We start from the raw sequence: 17,365 nt of genomic DNA on the forward strand, positions 1-17,365 counted from the left end.
CAGTATTTAATTGTGAAAAACACAAAAATTTACCAAAAAATATCATTTTTGTACATTTTAATGTATGTGCTTGTAAAAAAGATAGTAATACCACACAAAATAGTTGCTAATTAACCTCCCCTATATGTCTACTTTAGATTAGCATCGTTTTTTGAACATCCTTATTTTTCTAGGACGTTACAAGGCTTAGAACTTTAGCAGAAATTTCTCACATTTTCAAGAAAATGTCAAAAAGCTATTTTTAAAGTTACCAGTTCAGTTGTGAAGTGGCTTTGAGGGGCCCATACAATACAAACCCCCATAAGTCACCCCATTTTGAAAACTGCACCCCTCAAAGTGTTCAAAACAGTATTTAGGAAGTTTCTTAACCCTTTAGGCTTTTCACAAGAAATGTAGGGGGTGAATCTTACAAATGTCTTTTTTTTTGCAGAAATTAATTTTTAATCAATTTTTTTCTGTAACACGGAAGGTTTTATCAGGAAAACACACTCAATATTTATTGCCCAGATTCTGCAGTTTTTAGAAATATCCCACATGTGGCCCTAGTGTGCTAGTGTACTGAAACACAGGCCTTAGAAGCAAAGGAGCACCTAGTGTATTTTGGTGCCTTCTTTTTATTAGAATATATTTTAGGCACCATGTCAGGTTTGAAGAGGTCTTGTAATGCCAAAACAAAGGAAAAACACAAAAAAATACTCCATTTTGGAAACTAGACCCACAAAGAATTCATCTAGGGGTGTAGCGAGCATTTTGACACCACAAGTGTTTCATATATTTTATTAGAATTGAGCAGTGAAAATACGTAGCTTTGGCTCAAAATATTTCATTTTCTCAACAAATAAAAGGAGAAAATGCACCCTAACATTTGTGAAGCAATTTCTCCCGGGTACAGCAATACCCCATATGTGGTCCTAAACTGCTGTTTGGGCACACAGTACAGCTCAGAAGGGAAGGAGCGCCACTTGGATTTTGGAGTGCAGATTTTGCTGGTTTGGTTTCTGGGTGCAATGTCGCATTTGCAAAGAGCCACTGGGACCAAAACAGTGGAAACCCCACAGAAGTGACCCCATTTTGGAAAATACACCCCTCAAGATACTCACCTAGGGGTGTAGTGAGCATGTTAACCCCAGAGGTGTTTTGCAGAAATTAGTGTGAACTCGATGTTAGAGTGAAAATGGGAAATTTTTTCCATAGATATGCCAATATGTGGTGCCCAGATTGTGCCACCATGAAAAGACCGCTCTCTAATTATTATGCTGTTTCCCGGTTTTAGAAACACCCTACATGTGGCCCTAATCTTTTGCCCGGACATTCGACCAGGCTCAGGAATGAAAGAGTACCATGCAAAATTGTGGCCTAATTTGGCTACTTAAATAGTATTGGTTAATAATTGCAGAGGCTCTGATGTGAAATAATAAAAAAAAAAAAAAAATGAGAAGTGACCCCATTTTGGGAACTACATTACTTAATTTATTAAAGGGGTGTAGTGAGCATTTTCACCCCACAGGTCTTTACCATAAATTAATGAGCTGTGGATGGTGCAAAGAAATTTTTTTTCCCTAGATATGACATTTAAGTGGCAAATATGTCCTGCCCAGCTTGTGCCAATAGAGATACCCACCCCCAAAAAATTGTTAAAAGGATTCTCCCGGGTATGGCGATGCCATATATGTGGAAGTAAACAGTTATTTTGGCGCACTGTGGGGCTCAGTAGGAAGGGAGCACCACTTGGCTTTAGTAGGAAGGGAGCACCACTTGGCTTTTGGAGCGTGGATTTTGCTTGGTAGTAGTTTTGAGTATTGCTGGTGTTTTCGTTTATAATGTGGGGGTATATGTAATCTGTGCAGAGTACATCAGGGCATGATAAGGTGGTATAATAATGGGGTAAATAAAACAATAAAATAATCCATAGATATGTCTTACGCTGTAAAACAATCCTTTATGCACAGGCCAGTGTCGCACACTCTGCACCATTGCAATTGGAGGAATTTTGCTGGGAAAGTGATGACCTGGTATAATACGAGCAGCCTCGCTTCCAGAAAATATGTTTGAGTCCTCTCCTTCCTGGTTCCTTAATTTTAGGGAATTGATAAATTGCGTCTTGAAACAGAAGAAACGTTCCCCTCGGGCCTGCACAACTGCATATTTTTTATTTCCTGACTTATTGGAGCCTTAACTCTTTTTTTTTTTTCTAGACTAAGTGTTATGAGTGCTGTTTTTTTGCAGGACGAGCTTTAGTTATTATTGGTACCATTTTCAGTTATGTGAACTTTTGATCACTTTTTATCCTTTTTTTTGGGAGGCAAGGTCACCAAAAAAATAGCAATTCTGGCATAGTTTTTTTTATTAATAGCGTTCACCATGTGTTATAAATTACATATTAACTTAATTCTATTCTGGAAACCCGGCCGTCAAAAAATGAGACATGCCCTTTTTTCGCTCGTTCTCCCGGCCGCCCGGCTCCCATAGAAGTCTATGGGGCCAGGTAATACACGGCCATCACTGGAATGTGTCCCGAGTGACGGCCGTGTCTTCCGTCGCCCGCTCTCTCTCCTACTCCTCACAATGTGAAGTGCATGTGAGGAGGAGGGTATTTTTTTTCTCCCTGTAGAAGCGGAATCCCCAACCACAGCTTCGGCAACTCTGTGGCCGGGGATTGGGGATTCCGCATCAGGAGAAGTCCCTTACTTCACTGTCCATATATGGATACAGTGACGTCAGGCACTTCTGAAGCGAAATCCCCGACCCTGTGGACATTGAAGTCAGTGACTTCTCCTGGAACGGGGGGGGGGGGGGGGGGTGCTATGCAAAAGGTCCCTGTGTAGAACTACAAGGGGCTGTATGGAATTACATACAGGGGGCTGTGTGGCACTACCCACAGGGGGCTGTGTGGCACTACCCACAGGGGGCTGTATGGCACTACCTACAGGAGGCTGTGTGGCATCACCTACAGGGGGCTGTGTGGCCCTACCTACAGGGGGCTGTGTGGCCCTACCTACAGGGGGCTGTGTGGCACTACCTACAGGGGGCTGTGTGGCACTACCTACAGGGGGCTGTGTGGCACTACCTACAGGGGGCTGTGTGGCACTACCTACAGGGGGCTGTGTGGCACTACCTACTGGGGGCTGTGTGGCACTACCCACAGGGGGCTGTGTGGCACTACCCACAGGGGGCTGTATGGCACTACCTACAGGAGGTTGTGTGGCATCACCTACAGGGGGCTGTGTGGCCCTACCTACAGGGGGCTGTGTGGCCCTACCTACAGGGGGCTGTGTGGCACTACCCACAGGGGGCTGTGTGGCCCTACCTACAGGGGGCTGTGTGGCACTACCTACAGGGGGCTGTGTGGCACTACCTACAGGGGGCTGTGTGGCACTACCTACATGGGACTGTGTGGCATTACCTACAGGGGGCTGTGTGGCACTACCTACAGGAGGCTGTGTGGCATCACCTACAGGGAGCTGTGTGGCACTACCTACAGGGGGCTGTGTGGCCCTACCTACAGGGGGCTGTGTGGCACTACCTACAGGGGGCTTTGTGGCACTACCTACAGGGGGCTGTGTGGCACTACCTACATGGGACTGTGTGGCATTACCTACAGGGGGCTGTGTGGCACTACCTACAGGAGGCTGTGTGGCATCACCTACAGGGAGCTGTGTGGCCCTACCTACAGGGGGCTGTGTGGCACTACCTACAGGGGGCTGTGTGGCACTACCTACAGGGGGCTGTGTGGCACTACCTACAGGGGGCTGTGTGGCACTACCTACAGGGGGCTGTGTGGCACTACCTACATGGGACTGTGTGGCATTACCTACAGGGGGCTGTGTGGCACTACCCACAGGGGGCTGTGTGGCACTACCTACAGTAGGCTGTGTGGCCCTACCTACAGGGGGCTGTGTGGCACTACCTACAGGGGGCTGTGTGGCACTACCTACATGGGACTGTGTGGCATTACCTACAGGGGGCTGTGTGGCACTACCTACAGGAGGCTGTGTGGCATCACCTACAGGGAGCTGTGTGGCCCTACCTACAGGGGGCTGTGTGGCACTACCTACAGGGGGCTGTGTGGCACTACCCACAGGGGGCTGTATGGCACTACCTACAGGAGGCTGTGTGGCATCACCTACAGGGGGCTGTGTGGCCCTACCTACAGGGGGCTGTGTGGCACTACCTACAGGGGGCTGTGTGGCACTACCTACTGGGGGCTGTGTGGCACTACCCACAGGGGGCTGTGTGGCACTACCCACAGGGGGCTGTATGGCACTACCTACAGGAGGTTGTGTGGCATCACCTACAGGGGGCTGTGTGGCCCTACCTACAGGGGGCTGTGTGGCCCTACCTACAGGGGGCTGTGTGGCACTACCCACAGGGGGCTGTGTGGCCCTACCTACAGGGGGCTGTGTGGCACTACCTACAGGGGGCTGTGTGGCACTACCTACAGGGGGCTGTGTGGCACTACCTACATGGGACTGTGTGGCATTACCTACAGGGGGCTGTGTGGCACTACCTACAGGAGGCTGTGTGGCATCACCTACAGGGAGCTGTGTGGCACTACCTACAGGGGGCTGTGTGGCCCTACCTACAGGGGGCTGTGTGGCACTACCTACAGGGGGCTGTGTGGCACTACCTACAGGGGGCTGTGTGGCACTACCTACATGGGACTGTGTGGCATTACCTACAGGGGGCTGTGTGGCACTACCTACAGGAGGCTGTGTGGCATCACCTACAGGGAGCTGTGTGGCCCTACCTACAGGGGGCTGTGTGGCACTACCTACAGGGGGCTGTGTGGCACTACCTACAGGGGGCTGTGTGGCACTACCTACAGGGGGCTGTGTGGCACTACCTACAGGGGGCTGTGTGGCACTACCTACATGGGACTGTGTGGCATTACCTACAGGGGGCTGTGTGGCACTACCCACAGGGGGCTGTGTGGCACTACCTACAGTAGGCTGTGTGGCCCTACCTACAGGGGGCTGTGTGGCACTACCTACAGGGGGCTGTGTGGCACTACCTACAGGGGGCTGTGTGGCACTACCTACAGGGGGCTGTGTGGCACTACCTACTGGGGGCTGTGTGGCACTACCTACATGGGACTGTGTGGCATTACCTACAGGGGGCTGTGTGGCACTACCTACAGGAGGCTGTGTGGCATCACCTACAGGGAGCTGTGTGGCCCTACCTACCGGGAGCTGTGTGGCCCTACCTACAGGGGGCTGTGTGGCCCTACCTACAGGGGGCTGTGTGGCCCTACCTACAGGGGGCTGTGTGGCACTACCTACAGGGGGCTGTGTGGCACTACCTACAGGGGGCTGTGTGGCACTACCTACAGGGGGCTGTGTGGCACTACCTACAGGGGGCTGTGTGGCACTACCTACAGGGGGCTGTGTGGCACTACCTACAGGGGGCTGTGTGGCACTACCTACATGGGACTGTGTGGCATTACCTACAGGGAGGCTGTGTGGCACTACTTACAGGGAGGCTGTGTGGCACTACCTACAAGGGGGGCTGTGTGGCACTACTTACAGGGGGGCTGCGGCAGTATCTAAAGAGGGCAGTGTGTGGTATTATCTACAGAGGGAAGTGTGTGGCCAAAAATGTAGAAATTAAATTAATCCGATTTTAAAACGGACAGGGAAAAAAACGTATGCAAAACGGGTCAAAATCGGCCGTTAAAAACGACAACACAGCCCGGAACGGATGGAAAACGGTCGGGAAAAACTGTCCAAATCAGCCGTTTTTATCGGCCGACACTCGGACCCTGTCGTGTGAATAGAGCCTTATCCTGTAGGTTATTTGGAGAACTGAAGTCGAAATAACCGTGTGATGTCGCCTGTATTGCAATAGATGGTTTCATGAGTAAAATTGGCAACCATCATTTCACAAAACACCTTTCCCTCTCCCTGAGGGTATATTCATATACTCACACATATAGCCTAATCTGGCCTAAATTTCGAGAGGCCTATACCTCAAACCACAAATTACTTATGCCTTATTCACACGACAGGGTCCCGCACGAGCCCAAGTGTCGGCCATTTTTCCCGGCCAGTTTGCATTAGTTTTGCATCCGTTCCGGGCCGGGCATATCTGGACAGTGACATCAGGGGCAACTCCTGAAGGGTTTCCCCATGTGGCCGGTGATTCCACTTCAGGAAAAGCCCCTGTCGTCTGTGTCCATTTATGGACACTGAACGTTACTGGCTTCGCCTGGTGTGGAATCCCCGGTCACAGAGTGTTCGGGGATTCCGCTTCAGGAGTTTCCCCTGATGTCACTGCCCAGATATGGACAGAGACATCAAGCGCTCTGTCCAGGAGCGGAATCCCCGAACACACGGGGATTCCGTTCCTTCAGGGAGCTAAAGTGGGGCTAGCACATAGCAGAGCAGGGAGATACCTCCCTGCTCTGCTATAGTCGTGTCGCTACAGTAGTAGCAGCCGCAGCAGCAGCAGCTGCTAGCGGCGCCATCGGCCATGGAAGGTGTCGCCGGGCCAGGGCACTTTTAAAACAAGCAGGGGAAGGGAGCCAGCGCAGTGCTCCCTTCCACCTGCTGTACACCCCGGCCCTGCCACACAGTGTATAAACTTACCTCCAGCGTACAGCCATTCGTCCGAATGGCAAACTCCTCCTCCTCCTCACATGCACTCTGCGCTGTGAGGAGGGAGGGAGCGAGCGACGGAATACATGGCCATCACTCGGGACACATTCCGGTGATGGCCGTGTATTACCCGGCCCCATAGACTTCTATGGGAGCCAGGCGGCCGGGTAAACGGCCGAAAATAGGACATGTCCAATTTTTTGACGGCCAGGTTTCCCAGGCCGTCAAAAAATCGGTCGTGTGAATAGCCCCATTAGGGGTCTATTGTTCCTACTGCAGCCGGGTGACGGCCGTTTTATGAACGGCCGTCACCCGGCCGGGAAACCCTGTTGTGTGACTAAGGGCTTAGAGTTATGTGCATAAGATTGCTGCCATATTTTGTCCACTGTTCCTCATCCTACTGGGGCTGCACTTCGGTTCATCTGTCTATGTAAAACTGTAAAATAATTATCCTCTTCACTACGTTGACTGATGGTGGCTACCGACGGTTTGGGAATTATATTCCCGTCATCAAATATTGGGACATCGATTTGTCTTTTCCATCATTGTATCTGCAACCGTTTTGCAAGAAATCTTGCTCCATATGCTCTTATTCACCTGAGCTATTTGGGTATTGGCCAATACCCCCTGATGTGTACATGTTTTTTTTTTTAACCTATATTCATTATTATTCTTTTCTATATGAATTATATTTATTTACTTGTCATTCTTTGAATATATGAATCATTATTATTATTATGACTATATGTATGAATTTATCTGTATATAAAAAATATATATAATTGTAATTTAGATCTACTGGCATGTACTCTACATGTGTCTTTATGTGGTATTAGAGGTATCATGAAAGCAATAATGTAAATTTCTTGACCCAAGCCCCATGCACACGTCTGGAGATTTCTTCCATCCGTAAATACGGATCCGTAGTCATTTATAGTCATTCGGAAATCATCTGCATATACGGAAGAGTGTCCGTAAATACGGTCCGTAGTGCATCCGTATTTACGGATCCACAAAAAAACGGAGGAGTCATGGGTAATCCACTGGCCCCTCATAGCAACGCTTTCATAATTACGGACAGCTATGTATGCACATCTGTAGCCATCCGTAATTACCGAAGAGCCCATGGACTTCTATGGGGAGTCCGTGCCGTAATTACGGACAAAAAAAAAGGAAATGTTCTATCATTTCTACGGCATGGACACCCATCCGTAGAAATAAAGAAAGGTGTCCGGAGCCCATGGAAATGAATGGGCCTGTCATTAGGGATGAAAAAGACGGTCGTGTGCATGGGGCCTAAGTACTTATGATTTAGGCCTTATTCAGACGGCCGTGTTTGGTCCGTGATATATACGGACGGTGTGTTGGCCGTATTTCCCGGACCAACCACAGTTCAGGAAGCCGGGCTCTTAGCATCATAGATATCTATGATTCTAGGAGTCCCTGCCTCCCCGCGGAATTACTGTCCCATGCTGTAATCATGTTTTCAGTACTCTACACTATTCCTGAGGACTATGATGCTAGGAGCCTGGCTCCCTGGACTGTGGTGTATCACAGACTGAACGCGGTCGTTTGAATAAGGCCTAAGGCTTACCTTCCTATCTTTCATTTTTTGCTTTCTTTATATACTTGTTAGTATTCAGCACCATTTTGAGAATTTACACTTGCTCTATAACACTGTACTTCTGGACATAGAATTGCTGTGCATTTACTGTGCTTGAAATAGATATATACACTCCTCAACATTAAAATTGCAACCCTAAGAAGGAAAAGTTTTGGAATTGTGGAAATCACAGGATTGATAGACATGTTAATGATATGCAAATAATAAAAAAATGAAAACAAAAGATTTCAAACATCTTAATTTATTCAGTATCGAGTATGAGCCCCACGTGCAGAATTACGCACACTTACCCGCCTTGGCATGCTATCAATGAGATTATTAATGGTTGTCTGAGGAATGTTATGCCACACTGAATGCACTTGGGCACGCAAATCATCAAGATCGGCTGCTGGCAGCTCCCTTTGCAATTGCCGACCAATGATGTCCCAGATGTGCTCAATGGGTGACAAGTCCAGAGACACTGCATGCCATGGTAGAACGTTTAGGCCACGCAGGCTGCTCACAGTAGCATGAGCAACATGTGGCCTGGTGTTGTCCTGTTGAAAAAGGGCTTTTGGGTCACTTTGGAGAAATGGCCGCAGCCCTTGTTCCACAACCAAATCAATGTAACGCTGAGCTTTTAGTGTACCTGAAATGAAGACTAGAGGGGTCCGGCTACCGTACATTACATAGTTACATAGTTTTTAAAAAAAAGACACAGGTCCATCAAGTCCAACCTATAATCCCACCGTGTTAATTCAGAGGAAGGCAAAACCCACATGAGGTTGATGCCAATTGCCTCATTAGGGGTAAAATTCCTCCCCGACTCCAAATACGGCAATCAGAATAAAGCCCTGGATCAATGTGCCATCTCCAGAATCTAGTACTCATAACCTGTAATATTATATTTTTCAAGAAAGGCATCAAGGCCCTTCATGAACTTGTTCAAAGAATCAACCATCACAACATTCTGTGGCAGAGGTCCATCTTCTCACTGCTCTCTACAGTAAATAATCCACATCTGTGATGATAATGAAAAGGTTTTGCCTCTAGATGTAGAGGATGCCCCCTTGTCCTTGTTACAGGTCTAGGTGTAAGAAGATCATATGAAAGCTCTCTGTACAGTCCTATTTGTACATTGTAATAAGATCGCTCCTAAGCCGTATTTTTTCTAAACTGAATAGCCCCAAGTTTGATAACCTTTCTTGGTACTGCAATTCGCCCATTCCCTTAATTACCTTGGTCGCCCTTCTTTGCACCTGTTCTAGTTCAACCATGTCCTCAAAATCTTACACAATATTCCGTATGTGGTCTAACTAGTGATTTTTATAGAGGCAAAACTATGTTCTCGTCATGAGCATCTATGCCTCTTTGATGCATTCCATGATTACCGTATTTTTCGGACTATAAGACGCCGTTTTTAGCAAGAATAAAGCTTGCTAAAAAGCCCCTGTGTCTTATAGTCGGCAGTCAAGGGACCCAGCAGCGCCAGGCCCCTTGCCCACTCCTTACTTAACCCCTTCCCGACCCATGATGTGCCGGCACATCATGGAGCGGGGAGGGGATAATGTTTGCAGCAAGCTCACGCGCTGAACCCGCACCATACACTGCAGGTGTCAGCTTCTGACACGCTGAGCTTTGCAGTTTCCGTAACTCCCATAGAATTGAGCAGTAGTTACGGAAACAGTGTAGCATGCTACACTGCTTCTGTAAACGCCATTCACTACTATGGGAGTTACGGAAACAGTGCATTGTACCAGCGATCCAATGATCGCTGGTTCAAGTCCCCTAGGGGAACTAATAAAATGTGTAAAAAAAAAAAGTTAGATACATTTTCAGGAGTGTAAAAAAAATGTAAAAGTTAAAAAAAACAAAAAACTATTTCCCATTTTTCCCCAAGCACAATGTAAAAATAAAAAAATTGGTATCCGTAAAAGTCTGAAACTTTTACAATATAGCATTATTTGACTCGCTCAGTGAACGGCGTAAATAAATAAATTTAAAACCCCAGAATCGTCTTTTGGTCACCAGAGCGCAAAAAAGAATGAAATAAAAAGTGCTAAAAAAAAAAATCGTATGTACCAAAAAAATTATGCTAATAAAAACTACAGCTTGTCCCGCAAAAAATAAGCCCTCACACCGCTCAAACGATAGCAAAATATAAGTTATGGCTCTCAGAATGTGGTGAAACTGAACAAATTATTTTTTTAACCAATAGTTTTTTCTTTGTAAAACCTGGGTGCGTCTTATAGTCAGGTGCGTCTTATAGTCCGAAAAAGACAGTATATTTGACTTAGCAGCAGCTGCCTGGCAAATGTGCTTTCCACCAATACCACCAAATTTTTTTCAGTAGTAGTTTTACCCAGTGTTTTACAATTTAATGCATAATTGTAAAATTCGTTTTCTCGGCCCAAGTGCATAACCTTACATTTAAAAACATTAAACTTAATTTGCCATTTCTCTGCCAACCCTCCAGCTTCCCTCTGTGTTGATTACTTTCCAGAGCTTAGCATCATCTGCAAATACTGAAATTATACTCCGAAAACCCTCTACGAGGTTATTAATAAGCATATTAAAAAGAAGAGGGCCTAATACAGACCCCTGTCGAACCACAATGGTAACTGGGTAACTGACATTTTCAATCACTGAGCCAGTTGTTAACCCAATTACACATATTTTCACCCAGTCCCAGCATTTTCATTTTATATACCAACCTTTTATGCGGCACAGTATCAAACTCCTTTGAAAAGTCTAGATACACCACATCCACAGCTTTACCCAGGTCCAGTCTAGAACTTACCTCCTCATAGAAGCTGAAAAGATTGCTTTGACAGGATGGATCCCACATAAACCCATGCTGATGCTGCGTTGTTAACAGTTTATTTGCATTGAGATACTGGAGAATTGCATCCCTTCGAAAACCCTCAAGTATTTTACCCACAATGGAGGTTAAACTTACAGGTCTATAGCTTCCGGGCTCACTTTTTGACCCCTTTTTTTAATATTGGCACCACATTTGCTATGCGCCAGACCTTTGGAACAGACCAAGTCATGATAGAATCCTTACATATCAGAAATAAGGCTATGCCTATCATGGCACTTAATTCCTGCAGAACGCAGGGGTTTAGATCATCCGGACCCAGTGATTTGTCTATTTTTGTGTTTTTAAGGCGGCACTGCACTTCTTGTTGGGTTAAGCAGGTGACATTTAATGGAGAATATATTTTATTCTAGGGCTGGGCGATTAATCAAATTAATTCGATTAATTCGCCCTCAAGGACTCTCACGATTCAGTTTTTTAACACAATCACTTGTCACTGCCTGGTCCGACCCGTTCTGTCTTTGCTTTCCGTACGGAACTGCTGTTCTGTACTGAACAAAATGATACAGTACGGAACAGCAGTTCCGTAGGGAAGCAGAGACTCCTAGTACATAGCCATACCGCCCTGCTGTAGATAGCACCCCCTTGCAGATCGCACCACCACCCCACTTATAGATCGCGCCGCTGTAGATAGCACCCGGTTACAGATCGCACCAGCACCCCCCCTTGTACCTTATAAATCGCACCACCCCCCATTGTACCTTGTAGATCGCACCAGCACCATCACTTGTAACTTGTAGAGCACACCACCACCCCCCGTGTACCTTGTAGATGAAACCACCCTCCCCTTGTACCTTGTAGATGAAACCACAAACAGTCGACCCTTATAGATCGCGCCGCTGTAGCTCCCACTAGGAGCTGAATCCCCGGCTAAAGCGTCGGCAATCTCTGGCCGGGGATTCCTAGTGGCAGCTACAGCAGCGCGATCTACAAGGAAGGGAGGTGGTGCTGCGATTTACAAGGGGTGGGGGAGCGATCTACAAGAGAGGCGGGTGGTGCTGCAATCTGCAAGGGAGAGGGCGTGGTGCTGCGATCTACATGTGGGTGTGAGATCTACAAGGGAGGGGGTGGTGATGCGATGTACAAGGTGGGGTACGGTCTATATGGGGGTGCTATCTGCAAGGGGGTGTGGACCTATCTACAAGAGAACTGTTGCACTATATAGGGGGGTGGCACTACATGTGGGCACTGTGGCACTATGTGACTATATGTGGGCATTGTGGCACTATGTCACTATATGTGGGCACTGACACTATATGTGGGCACTGGGGCACTATCTACCCTGACAAAGGATATCTATCCTTTTTTTTTTATGACCATGAAAAACTGACTGGAAATGGATGAGAATTTGGAGAAACTGATGCAAAATGGACATGAAAAACTGACCATTGATCAGTTTTTAATTGCCATTTTTTTCACTGTCGTGTGATTGTAGCCTAAATGACTATAATGCCAAGAGTCCCGTTCACATGTACTGTGGTTGGAATGTGAAATCCGGCTGACACACGGACAATTTTTCACGGTCCAATCACGGTCGTGTGAATCCGGCAATGTCGGAGACCGTCAGAGGTGGTGATGGGTAGGGAGGGATGTTAGTGCCTCATTATTCTGTTAACCTGTTCTCTGCCGGGGGACACAGAACACAGAAGTTATAATCCATTAGATAGACATTTTTCCAATTGTATTTATGGTAAAATAATATATTTGCAGAGTTTAAAATTTGTGAAGTTACGTACAATAATTATGGCAGTATATGTTAAAAAGTTATTTATATAAAGAAAATTTATTAAATTATCTCTTAGTATTACTGTTAAATAAACATTAAAAAAAAATAAGAAAAATCGAGATTCAAATCGAAAATCGTCCAAAGTGTTGGAAAAAATCTAGATTTTATTTTTTGCCAAAATTGCCCAGCCCTACTTTAATCCTAATCATGCCACCCCACACCATAATCACGGTAGTAGGACCGGTGTGACGTTCCCTTGTGAAGGCCTCTTTATGGCGTTGCCCACGTGGTCTCCAGATTAATCCTCAGCTAGCAATGAGTCCTGAACGAAAGCGGGACTCATCACTGAAGATTACTTCCATTACCATCTTGCTGTGCACTATGATAGCCTTTGAGGGCGGTGGCATGTGGTCAATGGAACACCAGTAGCTGGACGTCTGGCTCGTAGCCCAATGTCGTGCAAATGCCTTCTGATGGTTTGTTTCGACACTGGTTACAGCCCTTGGCTTTGGATGTGCTGTCGAATTTCATTTGCCATACAGAATGGATCACTACACGCCATTCTTACAATCAGACGATCTGTCCGTGCAGAGGGTCGCCTCCGCGCACCTCTTGATGTCATTTCAGTTCGTAGTTGTTCTCCAATCTCCGGGAAACGCAACGTTAAACAGTGCGGACATCTCGGCCTAGGCGCGTAGCGATCTGACAGAGTGATAAACCAGGGTCTCTCAGTTCAAGGATTCTGTCCCTCTCAGTTTGCGGCAAGTAGCAATAACTGGTACGTCAATGAATAGGAGGCATCGGGCAACCATCCCACACCACTTGATCCAATTCTTGACGTTTCATGTGGCTAAAAAAAACTTTGCTTTCAATCTGGCTTTTATGCCCCTCCCACAAGCCACAGATTGGAGCTAGGTGCTTGAAAATTTTATCATTTGCAAAGCTTAGTGACACATGCTACTTCCTCGATTTGCATAATCTTATGGCTTGCCCTTCTTGGTGTTGCACTTTCAATGTTGAGGAGAGTATACATATATTGACCTTTCACTGCCAACTTTTTGTGGGTTACTGGTCTCCTTTTTACTTATGTTAACCATTAATTAGCCTTTATAGTTGTATTCAATAAAGATTTATATAATACTTTTTCAATGTTATATTGTCCGGTGTGTATTTTGGTGCGTTTATATTTGACTATACAGGACAGTGTTACATGCGGTTTTATAAATTAGCCCATGATCAATTGGTTGCGTCACTATCTACAGTACTGTTCAAAAGTTTTAGGTAGCTGTAGAAAAGTGCAGTAAAGTAAGAAGGCTTTCAAAAATAGAAAGGTTAAAGGCGGTTTCCCACGAGGGACATTTATGACATATCCACAGATTATGTCATAAATGTCAGATAGATGCTAGTCCCACCTCTGGGTTCCGCATCTATCTCAAGAACGAGTTCCGCACCTACCTGTGTGTGTCGGCTGATTTCCAACCATGAAGCTGAAAACAGCGTAGCTCGCTGAGCTACGCTGTTTTCGTAAGCCCCATAGAACTGAATGGTAGTTACAGAAACAGCGTAGCTCACATGCTACGCTGTTTCCGTAACGGCTATTGACTACTCTGGTAGTTACAGAAACAGCGTAGCTCAGCGAGCTATACTGTTTTCCTAACTCCCGACCATAAAGTCAGGAAGTGGCCGGGAGTCAGTTATAGCAGACAAAGCTAGAACGGGGTTTAAGGGGCCCCGTTCTAGAGATAGGTGCGGGTCCCAGAGGTGGGACCCGCATCTATCTGATATTTATGACATATCCTGTTGATATGTCATAAATGTCCCTTGTGGGAAAACCCCTTTAAAACGTTTTTGTTTTTATCAATTAACAAAATGCAAGTGAATGAACAGAAGAGGAATCTAAATCAAATCGATATTTGAGGTGACCACCCTTTGCCTTCAAAACAACATAAATTCTTCTAGGTACACTTGCACACAGTTTTTGAAGGACATCGACAGGGAGACTGTTCTAAACATCTTGGAAAACTAACCACAGATCTTCTGTGGAGACAGAAGGATTTGAAGAAACTTGCAAAGAACCTCCACTATGCTTCATTGTTGCCTGCAGACACTCATTATTGTACCGCTCTCCAGTCCTTCGGCGAACAAACTGCTTTGTTGTTCCAGACAAATATATAAAAATTTTGTCTAATCAGTCCAGAGCACCTGCTGCCATTTTTCTGTACCCCAGTTCTTATGTTTTCATGCATAGTTGAGTCGATTGACCTTATTTCCACGTTGAAAGTATGGCTTTTTGGCAGCAATTCTTCCATGAAGAACACTTCTGGTCAGACTTCTCCGAACAGTAGATGGGTGTACTTGGGTCCCACTGGTTTCTGTCAGTTCTGAGCTGATGGCACTGCTGGACATCTTTCGATTTCAAATGGAAGCAAGCATGATGTGTCTTTAATCTGTAGCACTAAGTTTCCATGGCCGACCACTGCATCTACGGTCCTCAACGATGGCACGTTTCCTTGCGCTTCTTCAAAAGGGACTGAACATTACATCTTGAACCCCCAGTCTGCATTGAAATCTTTGCCTGGCAGACACCTTGCTGATGCAGTAGAACTACCTTGTGTCTTGTTGCTGTGCTCAGTCTTGCCATGGTGGACCTGTGACATGAAGTGGTCTTCTACAACCTCACCTTTGTAGCAGAGTTTGGCTGTTATTCACCCAGTTTTAAGCTTCTTACACAGCTGTTTCTGTTACAGTTAATGACTGTGTTTCAACCTACATATCAAAATGATGATCATTATCACCTGACTATAATGCTACAAAAGAAATGACTTTGTGCAAGTGTACCTAGAAGAAATTATGCGGTTTTGTAGGCAAAGGCTTGTCACACCAAATATTGATTTGATCTAGATTTTTCTTCTGTATATTTACTTTGCATTTTGTTAATTGTTAAAAAAACAAAAACTATTGACACTTCTATTTTTGAAAACATTCTTACTTTGCAGCATTTTTTCACAACTACCTAAAACTTTTGCACAGTATTGTATATTAAAAAAACAAATCCTGAAATCCTGCAGTTTTTACTCTGGGCACTAAGCTATACAATAGACTGGCACATCCTGTTCTATTGAGATCACGTCTCAGCACTTATCTCGTGGTCATAACAGGCGTTATTACAATGAAAGGTAACACCTATATATAAATAAGACAGGATCCACCATTGACAATAGGTCATGGACACAGCTCCCCTCCTATCCCTCCCTGCACAGGTCACAGAGCATGCCTAGAAAACTCTCCCATAGAAGTCAATGGGTCCCTGCTGTTCACAGGTTCCAATGATCCATATGGCTGCTGTAAACAGCAGCTCAGGCAAGATGGCTGCCCCCTATATTCATGTACAGAAAATAGAATAGAAATTCTACACTCGGAAAATAAAAAATGGACTAGAAAACAAAAATAAAAAATATATTATATATATTTATATTTCACTATCTGGTATTAATTAGTAAAAAAAATATAGGGGATATATTCCCTTTATGTCTATGGCCAGCTTTACCCCCTTATTTTTTTTATAACAATGTATATTTAGTAGGATTGACGTTAACTCTTGTGAAAATATGATAAATAACAGGCCTAGCATTGTACAAGAATCTTACCACAAGCCTTCTTTCTGTAGAAGACGTTGATGATCCTTATATATGATAAAAGCGATCTCTGCTTTTACCTTTTCTCCTTCAGCAATAGGATCAACAATAACAAAATTACCTAAGCAAAAGAAAATGTATGAGAACATGATCAAATGATGGACAGGTGAACGGTCATCACTCATCATCAGGCAAGAACAAACATTCACACATATAACTCCCTAAAGCCTTATGCATATGGCTGTAATATGAATCCGTAATACGGTGCCCATAGACTGCTGTTTGCCCATGCTGTACAGTTATGCGCCTCCAATGTAATACAGAGGTGCATGGAGGTTTTTTTTCTGAGGAGTCATAAAGAAAAAATATTGTGGCATGCTGCATTTTTTTGCCATTGAAGTCAAGGTGTTTGACTGTATTGTGTGAATTGGTTTTTAAAAATCCAATTTTTTGGAAAAGTACGTGCAAATTGCAAACGTCAAGTGTGAAAATACTTTATGGCAAGTTCTTCTAAACTGTTACATTTTTGGAACGTGAATTTACATATGTTATTACCTCTCTTGATCCAGATGTTCTTTCTGAATTTTGTGGGCATACTGACTAAAAACCTGTCCCCTTCAGCAGTCTCAATCTCATGAAGGTTATTTCCAGGACTGCCTAAAACCTAAAAAAAAAAGAAAATGTAAACATGACAGGATAAATATGGTACAGCTCGCTGGGCATGTTAGCCACACTGCTATTCTTTATGCCACCTTATAGCTGGTGTACATATACACTAAAATGCGCTCAAATTAATTTGGTGCCTTTACCTTATAACCGCTGTTCTTTTTGTTGAGATGGTCGGTATAAAACGTAATAAATATGGTGTACGCCACGTACTTTATTTTTGTTTGGTACAAATAAACGCTGGCCAAACGCTCATAGGGC

The 17,365-nt window shown here is 45.2% G+C and overlaps 1 protein-coding gene across 3 annotated transcripts in view; it reads right to left on the minus strand.

The window, feature by feature from the left end:
- Positions 1-17,365, minus strand: part of EIF1AD (eukaryotic translation initiation factor 1A domain containing) — a 68,840-nt gene that overhangs the window by 17,950 nt on the left and 33,525 nt on the right. For all 3 annotated transcript variants that reach the window (XM_075837379.1, XM_075837380.1, XM_075837381.1), the window contains 2 exons: positions 16,994-17,102; positions 16,451-16,559 (listed from right to left, as the gene is read on the minus strand). In XM_075837379.1, the coding sequence (XP_075693494.1) occupies positions 16,451-16,559; positions 16,994-17,102 (218 nt within the window). The remainder of the gene's footprint in view (positions 1-16,450; positions 16,560-16,993; positions 17,103-17,365) is intronic.

This window comes from Rhinoderma darwinii, chromosome 9 (assembly GCF_050947455.1).
Source record: "Rhinoderma darwinii isolate aRhiDar2 chromosome 9, aRhiDar2.hap1, whole genome shotgun sequence".
Lineage (NCBI taxonomy): Eukaryota > Metazoa > Chordata > Amphibia > Anura > Rhinodermatidae > Rhinoderma > Rhinoderma darwinii.